This window comes from Salmo trutta, chromosome 3 (genome assembly GCF_901001165.1).
Source record: "Salmo trutta chromosome 3, fSalTru1.1, whole genome shotgun sequence".
NCBI lineage: Eukaryota > Metazoa > Chordata > Actinopteri > Salmoniformes > Salmonidae > Salmo > Salmo trutta.
The window spans coordinates 43634310-43659369 of record NC_042959.1 but is presented as its reverse complement, the minus strand read 5'-3'; the positions used below and the strand labels follow the sequence as shown (position 1 = coordinate 43659369).

General features: G+C 44.9%; 1 protein-coding gene across 5 annotated transcripts in view; it reads left to right on the top strand.

Annotated features, from left to right (window-relative positions):
• The window catches only part of LOC115175760 (ubiquitin carboxyl-terminal hydrolase 45), a 44521-nt gene extending 20956 nt beyond the window's left edge, over window positions 1–23565 (top strand). For 2 of the 5 annotated variants that reach the window (XM_029735246.1, XM_029735254.1), the window contains 12 exons: window positions 5953–6104; window positions 7714–7809; window positions 8100–8230; window positions 14528–14615; window positions 17250–17331; window positions 17558–17649; window positions 18120–18176; window positions 18312–19170; window positions 20120–20217; window positions 20458–20544; window positions 20760–20907; window positions 22124–23565. In XM_029735246.1, coding sequence (XP_029591106.1) covers window positions 5953–6104; window positions 7714–7809; window positions 8100–8230; window positions 14528–14615; window positions 17250–17331; window positions 17558–17649; window positions 18120–18176; window positions 18312–19170; window positions 20120–20217; window positions 20458–20544; window positions 20760–20907; window positions 22124–22254 — 2021 coding nt within the window. In that variant the 3' untranslated portion in view covers window positions 22255–23565. Of the gene's footprint in view, window positions 1–5952; window positions 6105–7713; window positions 7810–8099; window positions 8231–14527; window positions 14616–17249; window positions 17332–17557; window positions 17650–18119; window positions 18177–18311; window positions 19171–20119; window positions 20218–20457; window positions 20545–20759; window positions 20908–22123 lie in introns of those variants that run through there. The other 3 variants (XM_029735272.1, XM_029735262.1, XR_003872098.1) reach the window with 3 other exon arrangements.
• The last annotated feature ends 1495 nt before the right edge of the window (window positions 23566–25060 follow it).

Sequence of the window (25060 nt, the reverse complement as noted above, 5' to 3'; positions counted from 1 at the left end):
AGGAACTACCCTGTCCACACTTGTTTGCAATGTGTTGTGTAGTGTGGCCATATGGGCCCCTCCCTGATGTCTGTTTAGTTCCAGACAGACAGACCTCCAGATGTTTCCAGTGTGGCGGCTGGAGGGACAGATGCTTTTGGCTGGACTGGGTTGGACCAACACTCCATTCAATGGTCCCAAGGCGGAACCCCGCCCCGCTTGGTCACAGAGACCATCACAGTGCCAGGCAAAGAACATCCATCTGCCATACATCCGAGTAATTATCATCAATATTTGATGTTAGACATTCTCAGTCGATGTTTTAGCTGGATCACTAACTGATTTTGTGGTGGTAGAGTAGATCTAGGGGGGAGGTTAGGGGGGGACCGTCCACATCCTCAGCCTGCCATAGGTACACACTTGTCCTGATCTCTGTTATGGGTTTACAAACTGGGTCATTTTCAATGGTAGTGATGGGGGGGGAGAATCATGATATTATATTGATATTTGACTAAGTATACATTTGTAAAATACATTTATACTTGGTAGTGGTAGCTAGTGCCAGTCGGCTGTACCTGTGTCAAAATGTTTCATCCTACAGCTTGCTCTCCATCTTTTTAAAGTGAGCCAAAATGTTTTCAGTACTTATTTCCTTGACTGATCAAAACTAATTTTCTCATGGTCTCTCTTGTCCCTCTGCAGCAGACATATTCTGTATAGTGAGCAATATGTTTGGAACATCAAATCTCAATAAAAATCACAGTATCGAATGGCAATACATATAGAATCATGAGAATCGCAGGGAGCATTTCTTCAGGGAGCATGTGCAAGGCTTATTTATAAAAAAAAATTGAGGAGAGAAAGGGTGGGCAGGAGGGTCGGTTGTTTTCACAATGAAAACTTTGGGTTAAGTGTCTTTTCGTCCATGTCTCTCTCACCTTGCCCTTGCCCATGCTGGGTCAGAGCCAGAAGTGGACTGGCCTCATTGGCTTGGGGAGCAGGGCAGCAGCAAGGGGTCCACTGCTAACTGAGCCATCTGTCTGGAAGTGCTGCTCACAGATACCAGAATACTTGGTCCTGAGTCCTCAAGGTAGCTTAACATCCTCTAACCAAGCACATGCTGGTTTGGTTTACTTATGGTACATGCAGTTATGGCAATCTCCATTTGATACCATTTATATGATGAAATAGGTAGGTACTGCAGGTAGTCCCCTGTCCTGTCACCCAAATAATAACAATGTCATATAATTATAGTCATAAAGATAATGTCACATACTGACATTGATTACCTAAGATGATCACATTTCTCATCTCTTCCCATTTAGAAAATTTAAAATCAACAGAGAGATACTGACAAAGGAATGGCCACCCACCTTTTCCCATCTCTGGTAGTCTTGTAACACTGATTAATGTACACATGAGAAGTGTTAATTCACGGTTAAGCAGCTTGCTGTCTCCCGGAGCATGAAAGAAAATGGATAAATTGTGTAAGTGGTGTGAGTTATGGGTTAGGGGAGGGGGAGGGGCAGAAAGGCAAACATGCACAAAGGGGGCTTTCTCATCTCAACAGCCTTGGGTCCTCTCACTTGTTTTGTTCATTAATGCCTAATGTGACGGAACAACACTTGTCTCTCCCTTCACAAATGACACTAATGACAACAGAATAGGAAAGGATGGCCTGTAACGTTTGTACTAGGTCCTAGCATGACAGGTGTATAAAATCAAGCGCACAGCCATGCAATCTCCATAGACAAACATTGACAGTAGAACTGCCTTCCCTGAAGAGCTCAGTTACTTTCAACGCCGCACCGTCATATGATTTCACCTTTTCAACAAGTCAATTCGTCAAATTTCTGCCCTGCAAGAGCTGTCCTGGTCAACTGTAAGTGCTAGGAGCAGCAACATCTCAACCGCGAAGCAGTATGCCTCACAAGCTGACAGAACGAGACCGCCGAATGAGAGCGTAGTGCATCTGTCCTCTGTTTTAACCCTCACTACCAAGTTCCAAACTGCCTCTGAAAGCAATGTCAGCACAAGAACTGTTCATTGGGAGCTTCAGGAAATGGGTTTCCATGGCCGAGCAGCGCAATGCGAAGCATTGCCTGGAGTGGTGTAAAGCTTGCCGCCATTGGATGCCAGGAGAACGCTTCCTGCCCGAATGCATGGTGCCAACTGTAAAGTTTGGTGGAGGGGACAATGGTCTGGGGCTGTTTTTCATGGTTCGGGCTAGGCTCCTTAGTTCCATTGAAGGGAAATCATTATTGACGATTCTGTGCATCCAACTTTGTGGCAACAGTTTGGGGAAGGCCCTTTGCTATGTCAGCATGACAATGTCCCCGTGCATAAAGCGAGGTCCGTACAGAAATGGTTTGTCGAGATCGTGTGGAAGAACTTGATTGACTTGCACAGAGCCCTGACCTCTACTCCATCGAACACCTTTGAGATGAGTTGGAATGCCGACTTCGAGCGAGGCCTAATCCCCCAACATCAGTTTCCAAACTCACTAATGCCCTTTTGGCTGAATGGAAGCAAGTCTCCGCAGCATCTAGTGAAAAGCCTTCCCAGAAGAGTGGATGCTGTTATATCAGCAAAGGGACGACCAACTCCGTATTAATGCCCATGATTTTAGAATGAGATGTTCAACGAGCAGGTATCCACATACTTTTGGTCATGTAGTGTATCTTCTGCGTGTGTTTGATTTCGTCAAGACAACCATGTATACTTAATGATGTCAGATGTGTCAAGAAGAAGTATCTTATCACTCTTTCGCCTCTTAGGGGCCCGATTTGCACTGGTTCCTGACTTTCCTAAAGTGTTTCTTAGCATTACATCCCCCTTGTTTTGTAGATAAGAATTTTGTACAGAGATGTACTTAGTTTGTCTCAGCCAGCCACACCCCATGGTTTGAGTGTTAGACTAGTGCACAGAGCTGTCAGCCTCCTGACTGCTCCCCAACTATAATCCCTCAGTGCTTGTCCCTGCTGGCCTGCTCTGCACTGACGACTGCCTCCCTCTTGCTGAGTTGGGACGGTCATGGAGGAGTAACAGCTGGGCCAGAGAGCAGTCTCTCCCTAAACAGTGGAAACTTCTCCAGCTGTCATCTGCTCTCTCCCATATGACCCAGCTCTCCTTCCAGCTGCCGCCCTGGCCTCCCGCACTTTAACCCACTTCCACCGCAGGAGACCATGTTTGCAGTTTTCTCCGGTGTGTGTGTCTGTGTCTGTGTCTGTGTGTGTGTGTGTGTGTGTGTGTGTGTGTGTGTGTCTGTGTGCTGCTGGGACCGGGACTGGCCCCCACTAAGAAGCCATCCCAGGACATAATGGGTTGAATGCAACCCCTGTCTCCCTGAACAAACTATTAAGCTCTGGTCTCACAGGAAATTGAGGGACACTTTAGGTGTTTTTTCTCTGGTGACCTCAGAGAACTTGCTTCGTATGTAAAGTTTCAAAATGCCTTTGCTGCAACAAGTTACATCGATACAGACAAACTCTCTTGCAAGGTGACGCCATGCGGGGGAAAAAAACGTAACACATTTTCACTGCACTTGACATACTAAACGAACAGTAAGTGCATCTTTGCTAAAACATTTGTCAGTGCATATACAGTGCATTCAGAAAGTATTCAGACCCATTGACTTTTTCCACATTTTGTTACGTTACAGCCTTATTAAAAAAAGTATTTAAAAAATCCCTCATAAAAAAAATCAAAGCCATGAGGTCGAAGGAATTGTCCGTAGAGCTCCGAGACAGGATTGTGTCGAGGCACAGATCTGGGGAAGGGTAACAAAAAAAATGTCTGCAGCATTGAAGGTCCCCAAGAACACAGTGGCCTCCATCATTCTTAAATGCAAGAAGTTTGGAAGCACCAATACTCTTCCTAGAGCTGGCCTCCCCACCAAACTGAGCAATCGGGGGAGAAGGGCCTTGGTCAAGGAGGTGACCAAGAAGCCGATGGTCACTCTGACAGAGCTCCAGAGTTCCTCTGTGGAGATGGGAGAACTTTCCAGAAGGACAACCATCTCTGCAGCAATCCACCAATCAGGCCTTTTATGGTAGAGTGGCCAGATGGAAGCAACTCCTCAGTAAAAGGCACATGACAGCACGCTTGGAGTTTGCCAAAAGGCAACTAAAGGACCATGAGAAACCAGATTTTCTGCTCTGATGAAACCAAGATTGAACTCTTTGGCCTAAAATGCCAAACGTCACGTCTGGAGGAAAGCTAGCACCATCCCTACGGTGAAGCATGGTGGTGGCAACATCATGCTGTGGGAAACTTGTCATGATTGAGGGAAAGATGAACGGAGCAAAGTACAGAGAGATCCTTGATGAAAACCTGCTCCAGAACGCTCAGGACCTCAGACTGGGGCGAAGGTTCACCTTCCAATTGGACAGCGACCCTAAACACACAGCCAAGACAACGCAAGAGTGGCTTCGGGGCAAGTCTCTGAATGTCCTTGAGTGCCCCAGCCAGAGCCCGGCCTTTAACCTCTCTAGGGGGTGTGGGACGCTACCGTCCCACCTGGCCAACATCCAGTGAAATTGCAGAGCGCCAAATTCAAAACCAGAAATACTCATTATAAAAATTCATAAAACATACAAGTGTTATACATCGGTTTAAAGATTAACTTCTTGTTAATCCAACCACGGTGTCAGATTTCAAAAAGGCTTTACGGCGAAGCGATTATCTGAGAACAGCGCCCAGCAGACTAATCATTACAAACAGTTACCAGCCAAGTAGAGGAGTTACACAAGTCAGAAATAGTGATAAAATTAATCACTTACCTTTGATGAACTTCATATGGTTGCACTCACAAGACTCCCATTTACTCAATAAATGTTTGTTTTGTTCGATAAAGTCCCTCTTCATATCCAAAAACCTCCGTTTTCTTTGCTCGTTTTGTTCAGTAATCCACAGGCTCAAAGGCAGTCACATCAGACAGACAAAAAATCCGAAAAGTATCAGTAAAGTTCGTAGAAACATGTCAAATGATGTTTATAATCAATCCTCAGGTTGTTTTTAGTCATAATAATCAATAACATTTCAACCAGACAAAAGCTTCGTCAATATAAAAGGAAAACAAGAAAGGTGTGGTCTTGGTCGCGCGCATGAAAAACCTCTGGGACATTGCAGGGTCCACTCATTCAGACTGGTCTTATTCCCTCATTTTTCACAATACAAGCCTGAAACAATTTCTAAAGACTGTTGACATCTAGTGGAAGACATAGGAAGTGCAATTTGAGTCCTAAGTCAATGGATACTGTAATGGCATTCAATAGAAAACTACAAAATTAAAAAATCCCACTTCCTGGATGGATTTTTCTCAGGTTTTCGCCTGCCATATCAGTTCTGTTATACTCACAGACATTATTTGAACAGTTTTGGAAACTTTAGAGTGTTTTCTATGCAAATCCACCATATGCATATCCTAGCTTCTGGGCCTGAAAATAGCTGTGTAGCAACGCTCCCCATCCAACCTGACAGCTTGAGAGAATCTGTAGAGGAGAATGGGAGGAGAATGGGAGAAACTCCCCAAATACAGGTATGCCAAGCTTGTAGCGTTATACCCAAGAAGACTTGAAGCTGTAATCACTGCCAAAGGTGCTTCAAAAGAGTACTGAGTAAAGGGTCTGAATACTTATGTAAATGTGATATTTGCAAACATTTCTGAAAACCGTTTTTGATTTGTCATTATGGGGTATTGTGTGTAGATCGATGAGGGGAAAACTATTTAATCAATTTTAGAATAAGGCTGTAATGTAACAAAATGTGGAAAAAGTCAAGGGGTCTGAATACTTTCCGAATGCACTGCACATTTCACCTGCTTAATACTTGCATTTGAAAATGTCAAATACTCATTAGTAATCGAATACAAACCTTGAATCGAGTGCTCGCGTCCAACTCTAGTCTACAGTTGAAAATGACAAAAACTTTGTATATAGGCGTAAAACAACTTTTCCTTTTTGTGCCTTGCAGGAACAACATCGAAAATGATCAAGCTAAGAGAGGAGCCCAGCGACTATGCAGACCAGCCCAGAGGGAAGAGTCCGGTCAACAACAGCACACTAGTCCCAGTCAAAGGCATCAACAACCTAGGAAACACCTGCTTCTTTAACGCAGTTATGCAGGTGCGGTCATTATGAGATTGGTTTGTATACCGTAAACATTGGTGAGGCTGCTTATGAAATGCAACCATAGGGATAAGGTCATGTCAAAGAGAGTCTTTACCAATGGTGTAATGAAGGTCATTGCATACCTTAGAGAACTATTTATAACTTGTCAGTAATGTCCAGATCAACTAGCCCATGTCAGCTAACATTGTTTTGCTCGGTTTGTTAAACCATAGATATTTTTGTGATGTTTGAGTCACTCAAATATCACATGAATAAACATTAGACATGGCAAAATGTATAGAATTGCAAGAAAATTAGCTTTAAAACGGCTAAATGTTCTATGCACCTCATGACAAAATGTGTAGAATTGCTGGAAATAAGCTTTAAACCTACAACATTTTCTCTCCCTCAACAACCCTGGTCTAGGGAACAGTGTACTGTAAACATGACGGCTGGTCAAACTGGCATGTCAAGTGCTGCTCCTGCCTACAGTAAAATACCATAACATACCAGCCTGGGGCTCCCAAGTGGCGCAGCATCTCAGTGCTTGAGGCGTCACTACAGACACCCTGGTTTGAATCCAGGCTGTATCAAAACCAGCCGTGATTGGGAGTCCCATAGGGCGGTGCACAATTGGCCCAGCGTCGTCCGGGTTTGGCTGGTGTAGGCCGTCGTTGTAAATAAGAATTTGTTCTTAAAATCAACAAAAGGCTTGTACAGACATGGGTTAAGTCCTGATCTTACAGACTTGTACTAAAACACTTGAAGTAGGCATTCTAGAGTTAAGTCAACAAGTTACTATATCATGTCTTTACAATACAGCAGTATAGGCAAGAACAAGTTATGCAAGAGTATTTTATATGTGTATGTGTGACTCATCTATCCACAGGAGAATAGGATTGGTATAGAACACATTCTCTATGTTCCAGTGTGTGTTCGCTGTCTGGTCTTGGGGGATTTAAACTTACATTCCCTTCCCGTTTTCTGCCATTTTGTTAATCACCTTCGGAGCTCTCTCGTGATTGAAACCAGACCGAACATTCTTCCTTTACATGTTTTTTTTCCCTCTCTCTTTCTATCCGCCATTGTCTCCTTCAAAATTGCAATTTTGCTGGTGAAACAACGTAATTGTCAGAGCAAAAGCTCACACTGCTGAAGCCATTGTGTCTTTTCCATAGCAACTGTCTTCATTGCCAGGATGTGACAAAACAACTGTCGTTTGAAAGGGAAGAAAGAGATGATGCAGTAATATGATGGGACAATGGTGGCTCTGGGCAATCCCTTCTGTGTTTCAGTCACAGCTTATCATTTCTTTGGAAAGGGCTTTTTTAGCATAATGATATTTAGGCTAACACCCGCCAGTTTCTCAGAATTAATAGAGATTTTTTCAATTGTAGACTTTCCGGTTTTACCAATCATTTTTTTTTTTGCATTTGTAATATTTGTATGTTTTTATAATTTTTTTGTGAAGGGATGATGAAATAAAAAGGAAGAAGTGCAGGAAGATGTTAATTCATGATTCTTCTAACTGATAAGAAATGATTCTGTCCTGTCCATGCAGGTGAAAACGATGATGACTAAATGAATGGTAATGGTTTAATAATGGCTGATTTCTGTCCATCAGAATCTGTCCCAGACTCACATGCTGAACGACCTGATACAGGATGTGAAGGAGAAGGGATACAAGCTGAAGATCTGCCCCCCTGCCGAGTCAAATGTGGTACGTTCCACCCTCTTGTGCTTGGTATAGTCTTATAGTGTACATGGCACAGGAAGCCACTTATTACTGTCTATATGGGTGGTTATTTTTATTATTAGCATAACAGGCTATCGTAAATAACCCTTGAGTCATGTTGTAGCCCACCCCCCACGTCTCCAGTCATCTGTAGAATGCAGTCAAGCCCCTTCAGGCTTTCCATGGTAGTGCAACACTCTGTATGAAATACATGCCTTGTCTAACACTCATATGTTCTCTCGCTCACTCTCTCCTTTCCTGGGGTTGTCCTTCAGGGGGCGTTGACAGTGACTCTGCCCAGTCCAGAGCCCCTGACCTCGGCCATGTTCCTCTTCCTACACAGCATGAAGGAGTCTGGGAAGGGCCCTGTCAACCCCAAGATCCTTTTCAACCAGCTCTGCCAGAAGTAAGAATCTACGTTTTGCATTAAACTTTATTTTATGTGTTGGCCGTCTCACAGCATTAGTGCTGATGGTGCCGGAACCCAGTATAGGCTATTGTATAGGCATGGGTGTGGACTTAACCTGCTTCCTGTGCTGGTCCATGCTAAAATATTTTTTATGAAAAGAGCATATGAGGGCTGCCCTGTAGGGTGCCAGAGGAGGCACTACAGACCTGTAAAAGGTTGGCTAAAGCTTTCATAATTATATTCTCTTTCATTGTGTACTAATGACAAACTTGATCACCAAGAGATATCAATAGTTTTTGTTACCATCAATTCTTCCTTACTTGATTGATGGAATCACCACTGCGCAACACTGTAGAAGCATTGTGCTGTGGTTGCGGCATCGGCGGTGCATCAATGTTAGACACACAGCCTCGTATGCAGACAAGCTGCCCAAGCTGCCCGAGGTTAGAGGTCAGCATGCCCCAACTGGTCTGGCACTTCTCCATTGCCGTGACAACAGTCAAGCAAACAGTACAGGCAGAGGCCACAGCTCTTACCTGCCCTGTTGTCAAGCTGCCATGGCGATCACTTCAGAGAAGAGGTTGTCTCAACCTGCTGGACCCTACCAGCACCTGGTCCATCCAGTCTTCAGTCCACGCTACTCCCCAACGCTGCTCAACACTAAACCATTAACACCAAAGCACTCCACACGGAACGAACAGTAGACCTCACTGCACAAAATGGCTCTGATGCAATCTGCTTCCAGCTGCGATCAAAACAGCATGGCATGTCCTTGTTCTCTTTAACACGCCGCACAACCTGTGTTTGTTTGAACTTGAGGATAGTGAACCGGCTGAGTGGCTGGCCCGGGCAGCCCTCCCAGTTTCATGGTGAACGCTTATGAACACGGTCACCTTTGAACATGCTGAACGGTTGGTTAGGTCTCTCTTTGAACATGTGGTGAATGGTTGGTTGGCTCTTGTTGTTGGAACATGGTGAACGGCTGGTTTGGCCCAGACTGGCTGTAGTGTGTGGGGCCTGTTGGGTTAGGTAGGACCAGGCTCTGTACAGTTGGGTGGGATGGGGAACGTTCGGGTGGCTGGAGCGCGGAGACGATTGGCCGCCTGGGTGCCTCTGGTATGTCCCAGTACCCGGCCTTTCATCTGCCCAGGTGTGTGTGTGTGTGAGAGCAATGCCACCCTTCACCTGGTACTACCTCACCCTGCAGTGCATATGCACTCAGCCGGGCATACACATAGGCACAGCACGCATGCGCATACACAACACACATTCACCCAGTAGACCTCATTTCATGCCCTTCCTCATGCTCACATGCGCATTACACAGGCGCATGCCTTTATTCAAACCCTTCTTCCATGCACACATTCACTCGACACATACTTATGCACGTGCTACACACCTCATCCCATGTTTCTGCGCACACACATGATTTGCCATCGCTCTCCCGTCCTTCGCATATACACTCTAGTCTGTGTGCATGTCCAATCCTCGTCTTTATTACCCGAGGTCTCCTAGCACAGTGGCGTGTTGCCGGCCCTGACCTGAGAATGTGCACCCTAGTGCTTAACAACACACTGGTTGGTTAAACTGGCTACTTGGGTGTGTGTGTGTGTTTTTCTTTGGTGTTTAAGGCAGATTGAGCCTAGTCAAATCAAAATTATTTATATAGCCCTTCTTACATCAGCTGATATATCAAAGTGCTGTACAGAAACCCAGCCTAAAACCCCCAAACAGCAAGCAATGCAGGTGTAGAAGCACAGTGGCTAGGAAAAACTCCCTAGAAAGGCCAAAACCTAGGAAGAAACCTAGAGAGGAACCAGGCTATTTATTTTTATTTTATTTCACCTTTATTTAAAAAGGTAGGCAAGTTGAGAACAAATTCTCATTTACAATTGCGACCTGGCCAAGATAAAGCAAAGCAGTTCGACACATGCAACAACACAATGGAGTAAAACAAACATACAGTCAATAATACAGTAGAAAAATGAGGTGTGGCCAAGATGTTCAAATGTTCAGAAATGACCAGCATGGTCAAATAATAGTAATCACAGTGAACAGGTCAGGGTTCCATAGCCGCAGGCAGAACAATTGAAACTGGAGCAGCAGCACGGCCAGGTGGACTGGGGACAACAAGGAGTCATCGTGCCAGGTAGTCCAGAGGCATGGTCCTAGGGCTCAGGTCCTCAGAGAGAGAAAGAGAGAATTAGAGAGAGCATACTTAAATTCACACAGGACACCGGATAAGACAGGAGAAATACTCCAGATATAACAGTGTGTTGTTGCCTAGTGTGTTGTTGTGTTCACCCTTGACCAGCTGAGTCACTCCCTATCTGGCCTGCCCTTCTGGCTGCCCCACTATACCCAACGCCAGGCCCTCTGTGCCAGCTGGACGGGTCAGGCTCGGACCAGCGCCAGGCCCAGTGGTTTGGAGGGTCAACACCACACACACTGTTTCTGGTGCCAGTGAGAGACTCGGCTTGTACCCAGACACACCACTAGCCCTATGTTGCTGTGGTGGGGGGTGTGTGTATGGCGCACGAGAGGAAAAAGCTCTACAATTTATTCTGATTAAAAAAGAATTGTCTATGACTTTGGGCAGTCATTAAAGTTTCATCTAGAGAATCTTGCCTGTGCTTACACAGGAACACTTTTACCTCCCTTTTTCCTTACTCTAGCGTTCAGTTGTGAAATAATACACACACAGATTTGCACAAATGCACTCTGCGAACGCGCGTACACACTGACTGATCTTCTTTCATGACTTGTAGGCCCAAAAAAATACCAACCTTTGTGTAAGTCTAACGCAGTAGGAAAATAGCAGGGTTCAACAATGAGCAGGTAGCCACACAAAGGCACATGGCCACACAGGTCTGAACATGCATGGAAGATCTCCTGCCGCTGAAGCGTTGAAGAGCAGGCATTTTCGCAAGGAAGGTCCCATTCAGCTGGTCTCACAATGCCTGATATAAATCATGTCCACAGACCTTCAGCTGCCTATGCAAGGCGTTCATTATGTTTCTGATGTTACGTATCACGCTTTTGTCTGTCCTTGTGAGGAATAGTCTATATGTGCATCAAAACTGAGACCGAGAGATTGAGAAACAGCTTCCATCCCAAGGCCATCAGACTGCTAAACAGCAATCGCTAACTCAGAGAGGCTGCTGCCTACATTGAGACCCAATCACTGGACACTTTAAGAAATGGATCACTAGTCACTTTAAACAATGCCACTCTAATGCCACTTTCATAATGTTTACATATCTTACATTACTCATATCACGAGTATACTGTATCTTATACCATCTACTGCACCTTGCCTATGCCGCTCGGCCATCGCTCATCCATATACAACTTTTAGATTTGTCTGTATTAGGTAGTTGTTGGGGAATTGTTAGATTACTTGTTAGATTTGTGTATATTATGTAGTTGTTGGTAATGTTTAGATTTCTTGTTAGATACTACTGCACTGTTGGAACTAGAAGCACAAGCATTTCGCTACACTCGCATTAACATCTGCTAACCATGTGTATGTGACCAATAAAATTGGATTTGAAAAGATTCAATACACTCAGAAATGTAGGGGGAAAAAGCTGCATTCGATAATGTGGGTATGGCAGAAGAGCGAGACGTTGCTAAGAAATAGGCCTACACTTATTAAAAGGAATGTCTTTCATAATTGATTGCATGTGGCACTGTGACCCTGTGAATGTGATTACATATGAGGCAGGGTGTTCTATAAGTCAGATAAGTGTTGATTTTTATGTTATAGATGTTTTTTTTTTTACATGCATGATGAGTGTTTTTTACATGCTTATGCTGGATAGATACAGTAAGTGGCTTTTATTATGTAAATATGTGTGTCAATGTGAAAGCGACTCAATGTATAGGATTTATATGTTGTGTTGAAAGTGTTTGTGTGTGTGCGCCCCTCTGCCTGTCGAGGTGGTGCAACGTGCCGGGGTTGCCTTGCGTCTGGTACTAACTCATCCGCTGTTAATTGTGTTAGCACCGCAGCTGTCTGCTTTGGTCAGGGCCAGATTGGAAGCAGCGCTACAGGGCCCTTCTGCCTCTCTTCCACTGGGATGAGCTTCTAGACTGCGCCGTTCCCACTGATCCCTTTGGAGCTGCTCGTCTGCCTCTCACCCGTCGCTGCTCCGTGTTCCGTTCCCGTACAAAATACCCCAAGACTGCTACGTGCCTCTGTCTGTCTTATAATCCCAATTATCACTGTGTGCCGACCAGATACTGTACCAGTCCGACCCGCTTTGTGTTTGAGCTGTTAGATAAGCAGAGTTGGGGATGAGTGTGTTTGGCATGCATGCAAGACACCATTTGATTAATAAAAAGCCATATTCCTACTGTAATCCCCATTTTGTAAATTCCATTTTTCATATGATAAGAAAACATGCTTTAAAACACTAATTTTGTACACATTTGAAGGAAGATATTCCATTATGTTTTGGCATCTTTAAAGGGGATGAAATGAGGGACTTATGTGATCTCCGCCCCCTTTGCGTGTGGCAGAGAGAGGGCAAAGGGACAGAGGTAGAGCAGGGGGGCTGAGTTGGTCCTCTAGACCTCCTGCTCATGACCTGTGTTGGGGGCAGGTGGCCATTCGTCTCTCCCCCAGCTCCAGTCACCCATTCTGGGGCTTGACGTCAACATCCATCAGCACATGGCAGAGATGATCCAGACTGTAGGCCCATCCACTCTGCTGCCAGTTAGAGGATGAGTACCTCTGTTCTGATTGGGTCTGGGAGCTCGCCAGGAAGAATGGTTCACCAGTTCAAAGGGGTAAATCGTTTGGTTTCATTTGCATTGCGGGCCAATCTGAACGGGTCATTGGCCTGTATGTAGAGAAGATATGACATCCGATCAGGATGCTATACCTGGGACAATGAAGCCCCTACAATGCCTTTTAGGAGGACCCATTTCTCTGTGGAGAGCTGCTCAGGGGCGTTATAAAATAGGACATACAAACATGTAGGCTAACGCCCTTAGAACAAGTACCAGTATTCCGGTTATCCAGTGATCAAGACGGTGATCATTGTTATAGATGGTCAGATGCTAAACTGGTATCAAAGAGGCAACGAATATACTTGCCCTCCTCTGTGACCCTGTGCACTCAGATAGCATTGGGTTAGGAGTGGTCAGTGGTTCTCTCAGGTCAGCTGCATGTTGTCCTGCCAGCATGTCGGGGCCAACCTGTTCTATGGCTGTGTGGCTGGCGCTGCCCAACAGGTTGTAGTGGTGGCTCTGGCCCTGGCTGCCCATCTGGCCCTAACATCTGTCCCTACATCTGTCCTGCTGTGGCTAGGGACAGGCTCAAGGAGAGCCCCCTCTACGAGCGCTGGGTCATGAACACGCAGGTTGTCCACTGGCACCATCACCATACGTTTTCTCCCGTAGTTACATGAACTGCTGGGGAATGATAATGATGAGAGATATGTGTACTCTAGACAGTAAAGTGCTTTCTATTGAAGAAATTCAGAATTGGCTTGCACAGTAGGCTGTTGGTAAGCCCTACAGCCATTTTCAACTGCAATGTCAAATTTCATTTGCAAATACTTGCACAGGTCTTAAAATAAGCTACGAAAGGAAAGAAATTCCATCAAATAATGAATGTGTGTCATTGTTATAGGAGACACCATTAACAAAATCAGTCATCTTCTTTACTTGGAATCTTGCTTAACACACGAAGGCAGGAGGTCATTGTCTGGGTATGCATGTATATATGTGTGTGACCCTAACTGGTTTAATGAAAGCTGTGGGAATGAAACAATAGCTGCCTTTAAGCACCAGAAAGCTGCAGAGAGGAGAGGAAATTGAATGGATGAACCAACGAAAAGTCCTTGAGAAAAAAAATAATGGCCTTTCTCCACTCTCATTGATGTCTCTGTATGCACTATTGATACAGCTGATTGCTTTATGCATGTGGTTGATTGCTTTGTGCATGCTTGTCTGAGTGGGTGGGTGTTTGTGTACCAATGATTTGTGTTTGCCTGTCCTAGATTTACTCATTTTATAAACCATAAACAACGTACATGTGACTGGTCTAGCTTAGCGGTAGAGCTGCCAGCTTCAGACCACATGTACCGACCCTGGAGACAGGGTTCGGTCCGCTGTCCACCTCTAACTTTCATCCCTCTCAACTCTCTCCCTCTCTCAAGATCTCTGTAAAAAAAAAATACGGAATTACGTTTACACAAGTGTGTGCGTACGTGTACACATTTGACATGATTTCTATGTGAGTGTATGTGTTCTGACTAAACTGTGTTCTGTCCGTCTCACCAGGGCTCCACGCTTTAAGGGCTACCAGCAGCAGGACAGCCAGGAGCTGCTCCATTACCTACTGGACTCCATGAGAGTAGAGGAGACTAAGGTGAGACTATAGACCCGCATTACAAACACCACATGCTTCTTCCACTCAGCCTAGTACCATGGCTCCCTCTCTGTGCCAGTGGCTGTGTTTGAGATCCACACTTACTGAGCAGACTGACCGATCTACAAATTGTAAAGAGTAGTTATTTAGGAAGCCATTTTTTATATATATATATATTTTTTATATAGATCAGTCAAGTGACTGAGCAGAATGTATGCTCTCAAACACCCTGTGTCTTGTGAAGTATGAGCATGATGACATAAAGCCATTACTCTGTCTGTCAACGGTGTCTATGATAGCTGCAGCCAAGCTACATGTAGGGTGGTCTCCAAGCTAGTAAGAGTACGCAAAAGAACAGGCAATGTTTTGATTGCAATTGAGAAGCACACTTCAATCGCCAACGTAGAGCAGGCTGAAAGCCATGGGAGACATTCACCTGTGTGCTTGTGGATGACAGTGTGCAGGGTTTGGTCTTTGCCTTTGCTTCTCGGCCAGCCATTGTCTTTTAACCTTATGGTACCATTTTCTGGCAAGTGCAGACTGACCCCCCCCCCCCCCCCCCCATTCAGCAATTGAGGGGAGCCCACTGTGGGCCCGGCCCAGGGCTGAGTCAGTTGGCCCCTCGGCTCCACCAGCAACTCAGCCAGCCCCAAAAGGAGAGGAGAGTAGCGGGAGTGGAGTGGTCAGCCCGGGGCCTGGGACAGAGGGACAAGGGTACAGGCTGGGACTCCCCCCTGGTTCTTTTTAAACTTGTGAACACTGACAGTTGTGCCGCTTACGGGACTTGCAAGTGGCACGGCGGGCGTCATTGTGTGATCTGGGAAACACGCAGATGTGGGTCGCCCCATTGTGCTGGAGGGTCACGCCCCCTCCCCCGCTCCAATCAGGGAGTCCGAGAGGGAGGGGTAAAGGGGGGAGCTGGCCCTATTCATACATTCATTATACATGCGCTCAAACGTAAACACACGCACATACGCTTATATGCATTTGACATCTACTGTCTGATGAATTTACAATAAATTTACCTGCAAAAATGTGTGATGGGTTCGCACTCAAACAGATTATTTTCACTGCATCAGGGATGGCGTACACAGACGTTTCACTGCATCGGGGAGGGCGTACACAGACGTTTCACTGCATCGGGGAGGGCGTACACAGACATTTCACTGCATCAGGGAGGGCGTACACAGACGTTTCACTGCATCAGGGAGGGCGTACACAGACGTTTCACTGCATCAGGGAGGGCGTACACAGACGTTTCACTGCATCAGGGATGGCGTACACAGACGTTTCACTGCATCAGGGAGGGCATACACAGACGTTTCACTGCATCAGGGAGGGCGTACACAGACGTTTCGGTTTTACAGCCTTCAGTGTGTAGATACAGATTTTCTTTGAATTCAAAACAGCATTTGTAAAGAACTGCCGATGAGCAGCAGTTGCTTCTAATCAGGTTTGCCACTCATCTGCACAGCATACACAACCCACCAAATATTGTCAACACATCATTTTTCCAGTGTATGACACTTACATGTTTTATTTACTCAAAACAGAATTGTAGATACACTCATCGTGTTTAGCTTGCACCAACTCAAATGTCTTCACCTGCATGGAATCAGCCCAAACAAACGTACAATAAAACACACACACACACACTGACTGGCCATTTCTCCCATAGCCTGTCACCACCAACCTAGGAGGCCCAAGTGTTTGTTTTGATTGGCCATTTAGTATCAGAAGTCTAAATATGCTAATTGCACGCAGTCAATTATCACCAATTAGCTGAGACGTAAGGTACAGTAATGCTCCCTCTCAGGGCATGGCCTGTGCTTCTTGGCCCATCTTAATTTAGTTTACACCCTTCCAACCTTCCCTTCCTCACCCCGCTTCTCTTACCCTGAGCCTACACACTGTTACTTTGGGTAAGGGGGTTCGGGGGGGGGGTCCTGCTGGTGATTAATTAGTATGAGGCTCAGCAGGGTCTGACTGACTAGGGAGAGGAGTACAGGAGGGGTGCGGGGGGGGGGGATTAACCAGGCTTTTGACCTAAATAGCCAGTCCAGTGCGTGGGTCCGGGGACAATGGGGGCGACTAGTCGGTTCCACAGACACAGACCACGGCCAATTATCTATTGATTGGTGCTTTACTGTGTTGGTGCCTCTTCTTCTACTAGCCGACACACTCACTGACCATGTCACCTTCAATCACTGCCCACGGCCACGCCACCGAGACTATCAGAGACGGCTGGCTGACACACTCCACACCAACACATGCGCAGTGTACACACACAAACACACACAGGAGAAGTACACACACACACACATACGAAGTAAACACACGACCGCTGTACACACACACACCCACATGCAGTACATGCACATATGGCGCACACACACATAGAGAGAGCGAGATGCAAGTGCACATTCAGATGCTCCGGACGAAGTTTGTATTTGTTTACTAATGTGTATCTACAAACACACTCATTTTTGTAGTGGTTTCAGTTCCTTGGCTTCCAATGGTAGCTGTTAAACGAATCACCCTTTGTTGTATAAAACCTCCATTTTGTAGTCCTGCATTTTTCTATCTACTTAAGTTGCATTTATATGAGATCAATGTAGTGTTTGACATTCCCAGCGCATCAAAGCGGGCATTCTGAAATCCTTCAACAACCCCACAGAGAAGACTGCAGATGATGAGACCAAACGCCAAGTCAAAGGTTCCTGTTCCATTCTGACACTCAGTAGTTTTGACCTAAATCAATAGCGCCATCTTGGGGCAGCTTTATGTACTGTTCAATGGCTTACTATGGAAAAATACCTCAACCACAGGAAGCATGTTTCATGATTACACATAGGCATTGATTAAAGTACATTTATTCTGAATGACTGTAGCTGAATTTTGTTGTTTTTATTTGCCTAACCTTTATTTCCTCCTTATCTCAGCATACGGAAAGGAGGGTGTGAAGATGAACTTTGTGGATCGCATCTTTGTGGGGGAGTTGACCAACACCATCATGTGTGAGGAGTGTGAGCATGTAAGTGATTCATTGCCTGTGTATTCTGTTTATGGTTACTGGTGTGTGTGTGTGTGTGTGTGTGTGTGTGTGTGTGTGTGTGTGTGTGTGTGTGTGTGTGTGTGTGTGTGTGTGGTCAACCACTGAATAGTTTGGCTGTATTCCTTAATACTTAATGATTAATTATACAACTACAGTTATAATAATAAGATATGCCATTTAGCAGATGCGTTTATCCAAAGTGACTTACAATCATGCTAAATACAGTTTACGTACGGGTGACCCTGGGAGTCGAACCCACAATCCTGGTGTTGCAAGTGCCATGCTCGACTGAGCCGTATGTGTTGTGTGTCATACACAGTTCAACCATTTTAAACCACTTCTCAATGAGCAGTGTTCATATTTCAGTAAGACTATAGTTGTTCCCAGCTGAAAGCCATGCCGTACTTAGATTGTGAGTGATGTGGGTGCCTATCCTCTGTCTCCCTCAGATCTCCACAGTGAAGGAAGCCTTCATTGACATCTCCCTGCCCATCATTGAGGAGCGGGTGAGCATATCTTTGCATTAGTTTTGCAATAGTGTCCAGTCCAGAATACTGCTTCTGCCATGTTGGTCATATGTGATAAGTGTACAGTATGTGGGTTTCATCTCTGTCTTTGTGTCATGTCCTGGTGCTGTTCAGATGTCCAAGCCGTCCAACCCGGGCAGGGCTGGGAAAAGCAGTCGGGAGCAAGAAGCTCACGTCTCCCACGGTGACGAGATGCTTTCCGCAGTGCTCAATAAGAACAGCAGGAAACTTAGCGGACAGGTGTGTGTGTTCTTTGTGTCTGTGTGTAAGTGTAGTTTGAGTCAGTGGGTGGGTGTGTTTCTGCTGACTGTGTGTGTCTACCTCCCTCAAAAGCAGCAGCAGGGGCAGAAGTCCCCTGGCTCTGTGGAAGAGAAGGGGGCAGACAGCCCCTCGGACCACCCCTCGGAGGAGTCCCCCTCTGTAATGGCCCGTGCTGCCGGAGGTTCCAAAATGGCCGCCACCAGCAGCTTATCTGATGGCAGCGAGAAAGACTCAGGCCCTCAGGACAGCAGCAATGACGCCGACAGCGAAGCCTCGGAGAGCGAGTGGACCCCCCGGCACCCCTCGGGCCACAGCCATGGTGGCAGAGGGTCCACCCCTACCCAGTCTCCCACCGCTGCTACCCTGTCCGCCCTCTACCCCAGGACCCAGCATGGTGGTGCTGTGGAGCAGCTGGTCAGTGCAGTGCATAAGATGAACCTGGGCCCTGATTCAGCGGACTCACCCTCAACACACTGTCCTGAGGACCAGGGGGAGCCCCAGCCTCAACATCCTCAACAGTCTCCTCACTCCCACCACCAGGGGGCATTCCAGGCCCTGTCCCACAGCTACACACCCTGCTCCAAGGAGTGCTCCGTTCAGTCCTGCCTTCACCAGTTCACCTCGGTGGAGCTTCTGATGGGCAACAACAAGCTGTTGTGCGAGAGCTGCACGGACCGCCGGCAGAAACAACTGCGGAAGAGCACCTCAGCAGGTTAGTTAGTACACATAAACCGTTTGATAGAGAACTTGTGCTGGTTTGAAATATATAATTTTTTATTTTACCTTTATTTAACTAGGCAAATCAGTTAAGAACAAATTCTTATTTCGAATGACGGCCAAACCTGGATGACTCTGGGCCAATTGTGCGCCACCCTATGGGACTCCCAACCACAGACAGATGTGATACAGCCTGGATTCGAACCAGGGACTGGAGTGACGCCTCTTGCATTGAAATGCAGGGCCTAAGGCCGCTGTGCCACTCAGGAGCCCTCGAGAACCGCTGTTGTTAAAGACAATTTGTTGAGATTCTGATCTGATAGTGACAGCAGTAGGTGATCTGGAAATGCGTGGCTATTCGGCACCTATCCATGTCATGCATTTACACAGATATTCAAATGCAGACATTTAGGCTACACTGACTTGTATCAGGCAGAGCAATCATGTATTTGAAAAATTCTCATTCACAAAGTGACATTGTGGTGTCTGTATGTGCTTACAGACAGTGGTGTAAAGTACTTAAGGAAGTACTTTAAAGCACTACTTACGTCGTTTTTCTTAGGGAATCTGAACTTTACTTAACTATTTAGGTTTTAGACAACTTTTACTCCACTACATGCCTAAAGAAAATAATGTATTTTTTACTCCATACATTTTCCCTGACACCCAAGTACTCATTACATTTCGAATGCTTTGCAGGACTGGAAATTGTTAATATAAAGAATGTGAAATGATTTATACTTTTACTTTTGATATTTAAGTATATTTGAGCAATTACATTTACTTTTGATACTTAAGTATGTTTAAAACCAAATACTTTTAGACTTTTACTGAAGTAGTATTTTACTGTGTGACAGTCACTTTTACTTTTCATTTCTTATTAAGGTATCTTTTAGTTTTACCCAACTATGACAATTGTGTACTTTTTGCACCACTGCATACAGAGAAGAAGTCTGACAAGGTGTATACCAGCGCTCGCAAACAGATGCTGATCTCTTCGCTGCCCCCGGTGGTCACTCTGCACCTCAAACGCTTCCATCAGGTTAGCATATTATTTCATGCATTATTGTACACATCTTTACTTTATATTATATGATTTTTCATGTTCATGTGAATTACGTTGTGTTCTCCTGTTTATCTAAATTGTTGTTGTGGTCATGGTGTAGGCTATTACTGTGTCTTATTGTGTGTTGATATCTTTGGGGTTGATTGATTGATTGTGTGTGTGTGTGTGTGTGTGTGTGTGTGTGTGTGTGGTGTGTGTGTGTGTGTGTGTGTGAAGGCAGGGATGAACCTACGAAAAGTCAACCGTCACGTCAACTTCCCTCTCATCTTGGACCTGGCTCCGTTCTGCTCGGCATCCTGCAAGGTACTAACTCTTCTTTACGTGAAAACAGGGGCGATGTCTTTACTAAAAACCTTACACTGAAATGAATATGGGTCCTTGGACACTGTAGCTCAAGTACATATCAGTTTTTGTGCTTGTAATGAATGGTTGAAAAGATAGCAATAGCTCAGATGCTCCTGTATCTGTCTGAGCTTTTGGCACCGCTCACTGTCTCATCCTGAGGTCATTTTGGGCAGAACCTGGTGGCGGGGGAGCGTGTGCTCTACAGCCTGTATGGCATCGTGGAACACAGCGGGTCGATGCGCGGGGGCCACTACACAGCGTACGTAAAGGTCCGCTCGCCCCAGAGGAGAACCGAGCAGCCACAGCGCAGAAACCTGGCAGGTAAAAACGGTCTCTTTCTGTCTGTCCATAAAATACTCTCTATTCCTTTACCGATTTTGTGTTAAGAGTCTATGTCAATACGTTTACTTAAAAAAAGATTTATATATCAACCAAAGCATCGAATTGTATGATTGTAAAAAGTATGTGTCGCCTGTACATACAAACGCATTGTATTTGTGTGAAGACCTCACTCCGCGTAATTTTGAAGGCGGCATTTATGAGAGAAAAAGCTCTGTAGTGTATATAGATGTCCAGTGTTATATAGATGTATTTTCTCCTGTCCTTACTCAAGGAGAGCGCCTGCCATTCAGCGTCGCTCAACTCTAATGAAAATGTCTTTGTGACAGAGGTCTGTGTGAGTAGTTGTCCTCGCTGGTAATTAACTAGTATAGAACTTGAGGTGACATTGTCTTGGCAGCGTTGGTGAGCCACCGTAGAGAGGTCAAAAGGACCTCAGTAACCATCGCTGTCGCTCACCATCCATCTCCTCATGTCAACACATCCCTTCTTACAACGCTCATCTTTTTTTCCTCTCATTTTCTTCTCACTGCTTTTCCTTTTCTCTTTCGCTTCAATACATGTTTTCCTCACCCTGCTGTAACCTTCCGTCAGGTAAAGGCTGAAATACACTACACGACTTTTGCCCGGTCTACGGGCTCTAACCATCAGAGAACCTCTCACGTTTAACAATTCAGTCAAGCCAAATCGTAGTTTACACCTGGCGGCCTTAACGGCTGTACAATTAGAAAACTCGCACTTGGCGATAATGGCTGATTTTACGGCCGAATATATTTGAAAATTATCGGGACACCGTAAGTGCCCTTTAGAGCCATCAACCGTAAATCGAGTATGTGCTTACTCTTTATGGACTGTGGCGTTACGTTTTACTACGGTTTGCACCGATTTCCTCCGATTTTCAAAAATGCGCCGGGATCCTGTAGATCAGGCTAAAAACCTAATGTCCATACAGTTTAAGTTTAAAATAGACTTAGCACAAACACTAAGTGTAGCGTTGTTATAATTATGAAATGTGCTTGGTCTAATTTAATTGTCTTACCTACATACCAGTGTTGCTATGAACGTCTTTGTCCATGCTGCTCCTCATTCTGTCACCGTTTATGTGGTAAGCTAGCAACAGTCATTGGTTTCTCACAGTAATGGCTCCTAGAAAATCTCCATCTCTTCCCATTATCCAAAGACCCTTACTGTGTTTCAGGTCCAAGGGAAGCAAGCAGTGCTGCACAGGGTCAATGGGTGTATGTAAGTGACACCAATGTCCAGACGGTACCAGAATCCAGGGTCCTCAACTCTCAAGCCTACCTGCTGTTCTATGAGGAGATGCTGTGACTGCCAGAGCACGGAGCTACCCAACAATCATTGGTCTCTCAGGAGACCGGGGAAGAGGGGGGAAAAAAGAGAGAGACCTGCTTTGGGTATACCTCTCTCTAAACTTTGACTCCCAAGGGCATGAAAAATGGCACGCACTACATGATGGGACTTGTAGGCCATCAGGGACATGCATTACATTGATGTATACTGGACTGCTCAGCATTGAAGGGTTACCACACTGTTCGTGTCTCGGTCCACTTACTGAACGTCTCCATACAGTTGCTCATACTTCTGTAGGTGAAAGAGACTGAGTGAGAGAGTGGCAGAATAGTATGTTTAATTGGCACAAATTATACAGAAAAAAATGCTATGTTATTTATATTTTACAGCCTGCTGTGGTGAATACGAATTGTATTTTTTGTAGAACATGCGAATGTGTGACTATCATTAAATGGTGATTGCCAAAGAGTTTTTGGTAAAAGAAATAATATAAAATTATGGAAAACATACACAAAAGACTTAAGTGCCAAAAGAATGTGATCTCAAACTATTCCTGAAAGGAGAGGTCCATAATGTGGCAGGCCATCCGAGTGTGTTTCAGACCAATGCATTACTGTGTTGGTCGGCACTGTTTTTTCAATTCTATTTCTATGTTTGTGCACCAGTGTGCATATTTAAATCTCTAACCACACGGATACAAACACATTGTGATGTTTAACAAAGGGACATTGCTACATATGATTGCCAGCTCGCCGGACAATAAACAGTCGTTTTCATTTCATTAGTCTTTTTATCCCATATATTCTGCTGTAGTTAAACTAAAGGCAGTGAATGTGTTGATCAATCTTGAGATTCAAATGTCTCACCATTTATGTTAATCGTTCTGCAAATATTTTGGGGGGGGAATGAAATGGAGATATTTTATCTGTCGGTTGTTGGGACACTGCCAAATTATTCTGGTCAAGTGAAGGATTACTATAAGTAAAGATAAGGTTTGATTCATTTCTTTCAAAACAAATAAATACTCAGTGCCTACACTCTAGGATTATAACGCTTCTGCATGTTAAGAACAAATAATTATGGTGAACACATATTTGCTTACAGACATCTTGTGTGAAATGTATATGCAAAACCATGAGAATTTGGTGTATTACCACAATACTAAACCATATATACATATGGTGCCTCAGGCTACAGTGTTATTCTTCAGGCGTTCTTTTCCTTCTGAAAATGTCATTCGATTTCAATAAGGAACTCGGTACACCGTTGAGTTATGTGAAATCATATATATCGAAGAGAATAAATCTAATTTTTGAAATGGGAAACCAACAAGGCTCAGCTTACATGTTCTTATTTTGGATGGATGTTTGAATCCTCTCTTTTTTCAAAAAACAAAGGAAAGTCCTTGATAGTGGATGAGTATGGCTGTTGTTTTTGCACTGGAATTTGTATCATCCCTCTTTACTGTGTGAAGACGGTGCCAACCATTAGTCAGGGGCTGTCACAGTGAATCCCATAGTGCCATATTCACTCTGTCGGTGGTGGCGATGTGCCGTGACGGGTGCAAAGCAGCGCTGTTTGAGAAACATGTCGTGAGCTGGTGAAGAGGAGGTGGGTGTGGAATCAGGAAAAGGGCAACGTCTAAAAGTATCCCATCGTCCACCCTCCTGGTCCCATACACTGTGACATCCCAATCACACTGTTAAAACATTAAAACCGAGTGTCAAGCCACCCACCAACAACACAGCACTTTTTTCAAATGTATTTTTAAAAGCAGGGGCCCTCGCTTGGGGACATTCTCTTGAAGGATGAGATATGATTTTAATCTCAGTTAATGAAAGGGCCTCGTCCTCTTTCCTCTGTCACGGTGGTCATGGAAACCAGCGACAAGGGACCGCTGCAGTGTTCATCTCTTACAACAGTACAATACAAAGGGACAGTGCTCAGGCTCAGCGTAACATTTAGTCACTGTCATGGAAGGCCTGCGTGGCAGAAATAGAAGTGTGTCCCATTCAAGCTTGGAAGTGTATTGCCTTCAGGGCACTGGTCACATGATACCAAGAGTTTTGTTTCTGAGAACCATGTTCTCTGTCAGCATCTGTGTTAGGTGACCTATAGTACATGGGTGTTTATTTTAGTCTATCGCGTTATTGTCTTGACTTGTTGCCGTCTTGTGTTTCAAATGTTTATTTCAGAGGTTTTAAGACAGAATCACAATACTGGACAGAATTCAATCAATTGAAGATAGGGGATTTTCAGATAGAGCCGATGTGCTCTGTCCCAGACAGTCCACCAGATGGCTGCATGCACTGGATACAGACAGCTGTTTGCCATTGGAACTGAACAGGACCGCGTGCAGTAGGAAAACATCCATCTTTTTAATAGCCAACCACAAAAATTACAGAAATGACAGGCTACAGATCTCGACTGAGATCAATAAAAATGACCTTGTCTCGAATGCAATAGCTTAGGTCTACGGAAAGAGGGTAGACACACAGATTGTATAATATGACTTCCATCTAACCTATAAGAAAAAACAAACAAAATACTTTCCAGTGGCATTGACTCTCTCGTTGATTAAAGATCATGCCTATAGCCTTAATTGACATCCTGTGTCCGCCGGTGCTGACTGGGCTCTTTCCCCTCTGGTCATGCTCTCTATTTGGGTGCACTACCGAAACAGGGAACTGAATGGGGAGGTTCAATTCTAACTGTATGTCCATCTATAATTACGCTATGGATGTATTTGTATTCGTATTTCTAGACCCCCTTGTCCCCAGATGCTTGCTAAATATTGCTAAATAAGTTCAGGTCCCCAAAAATA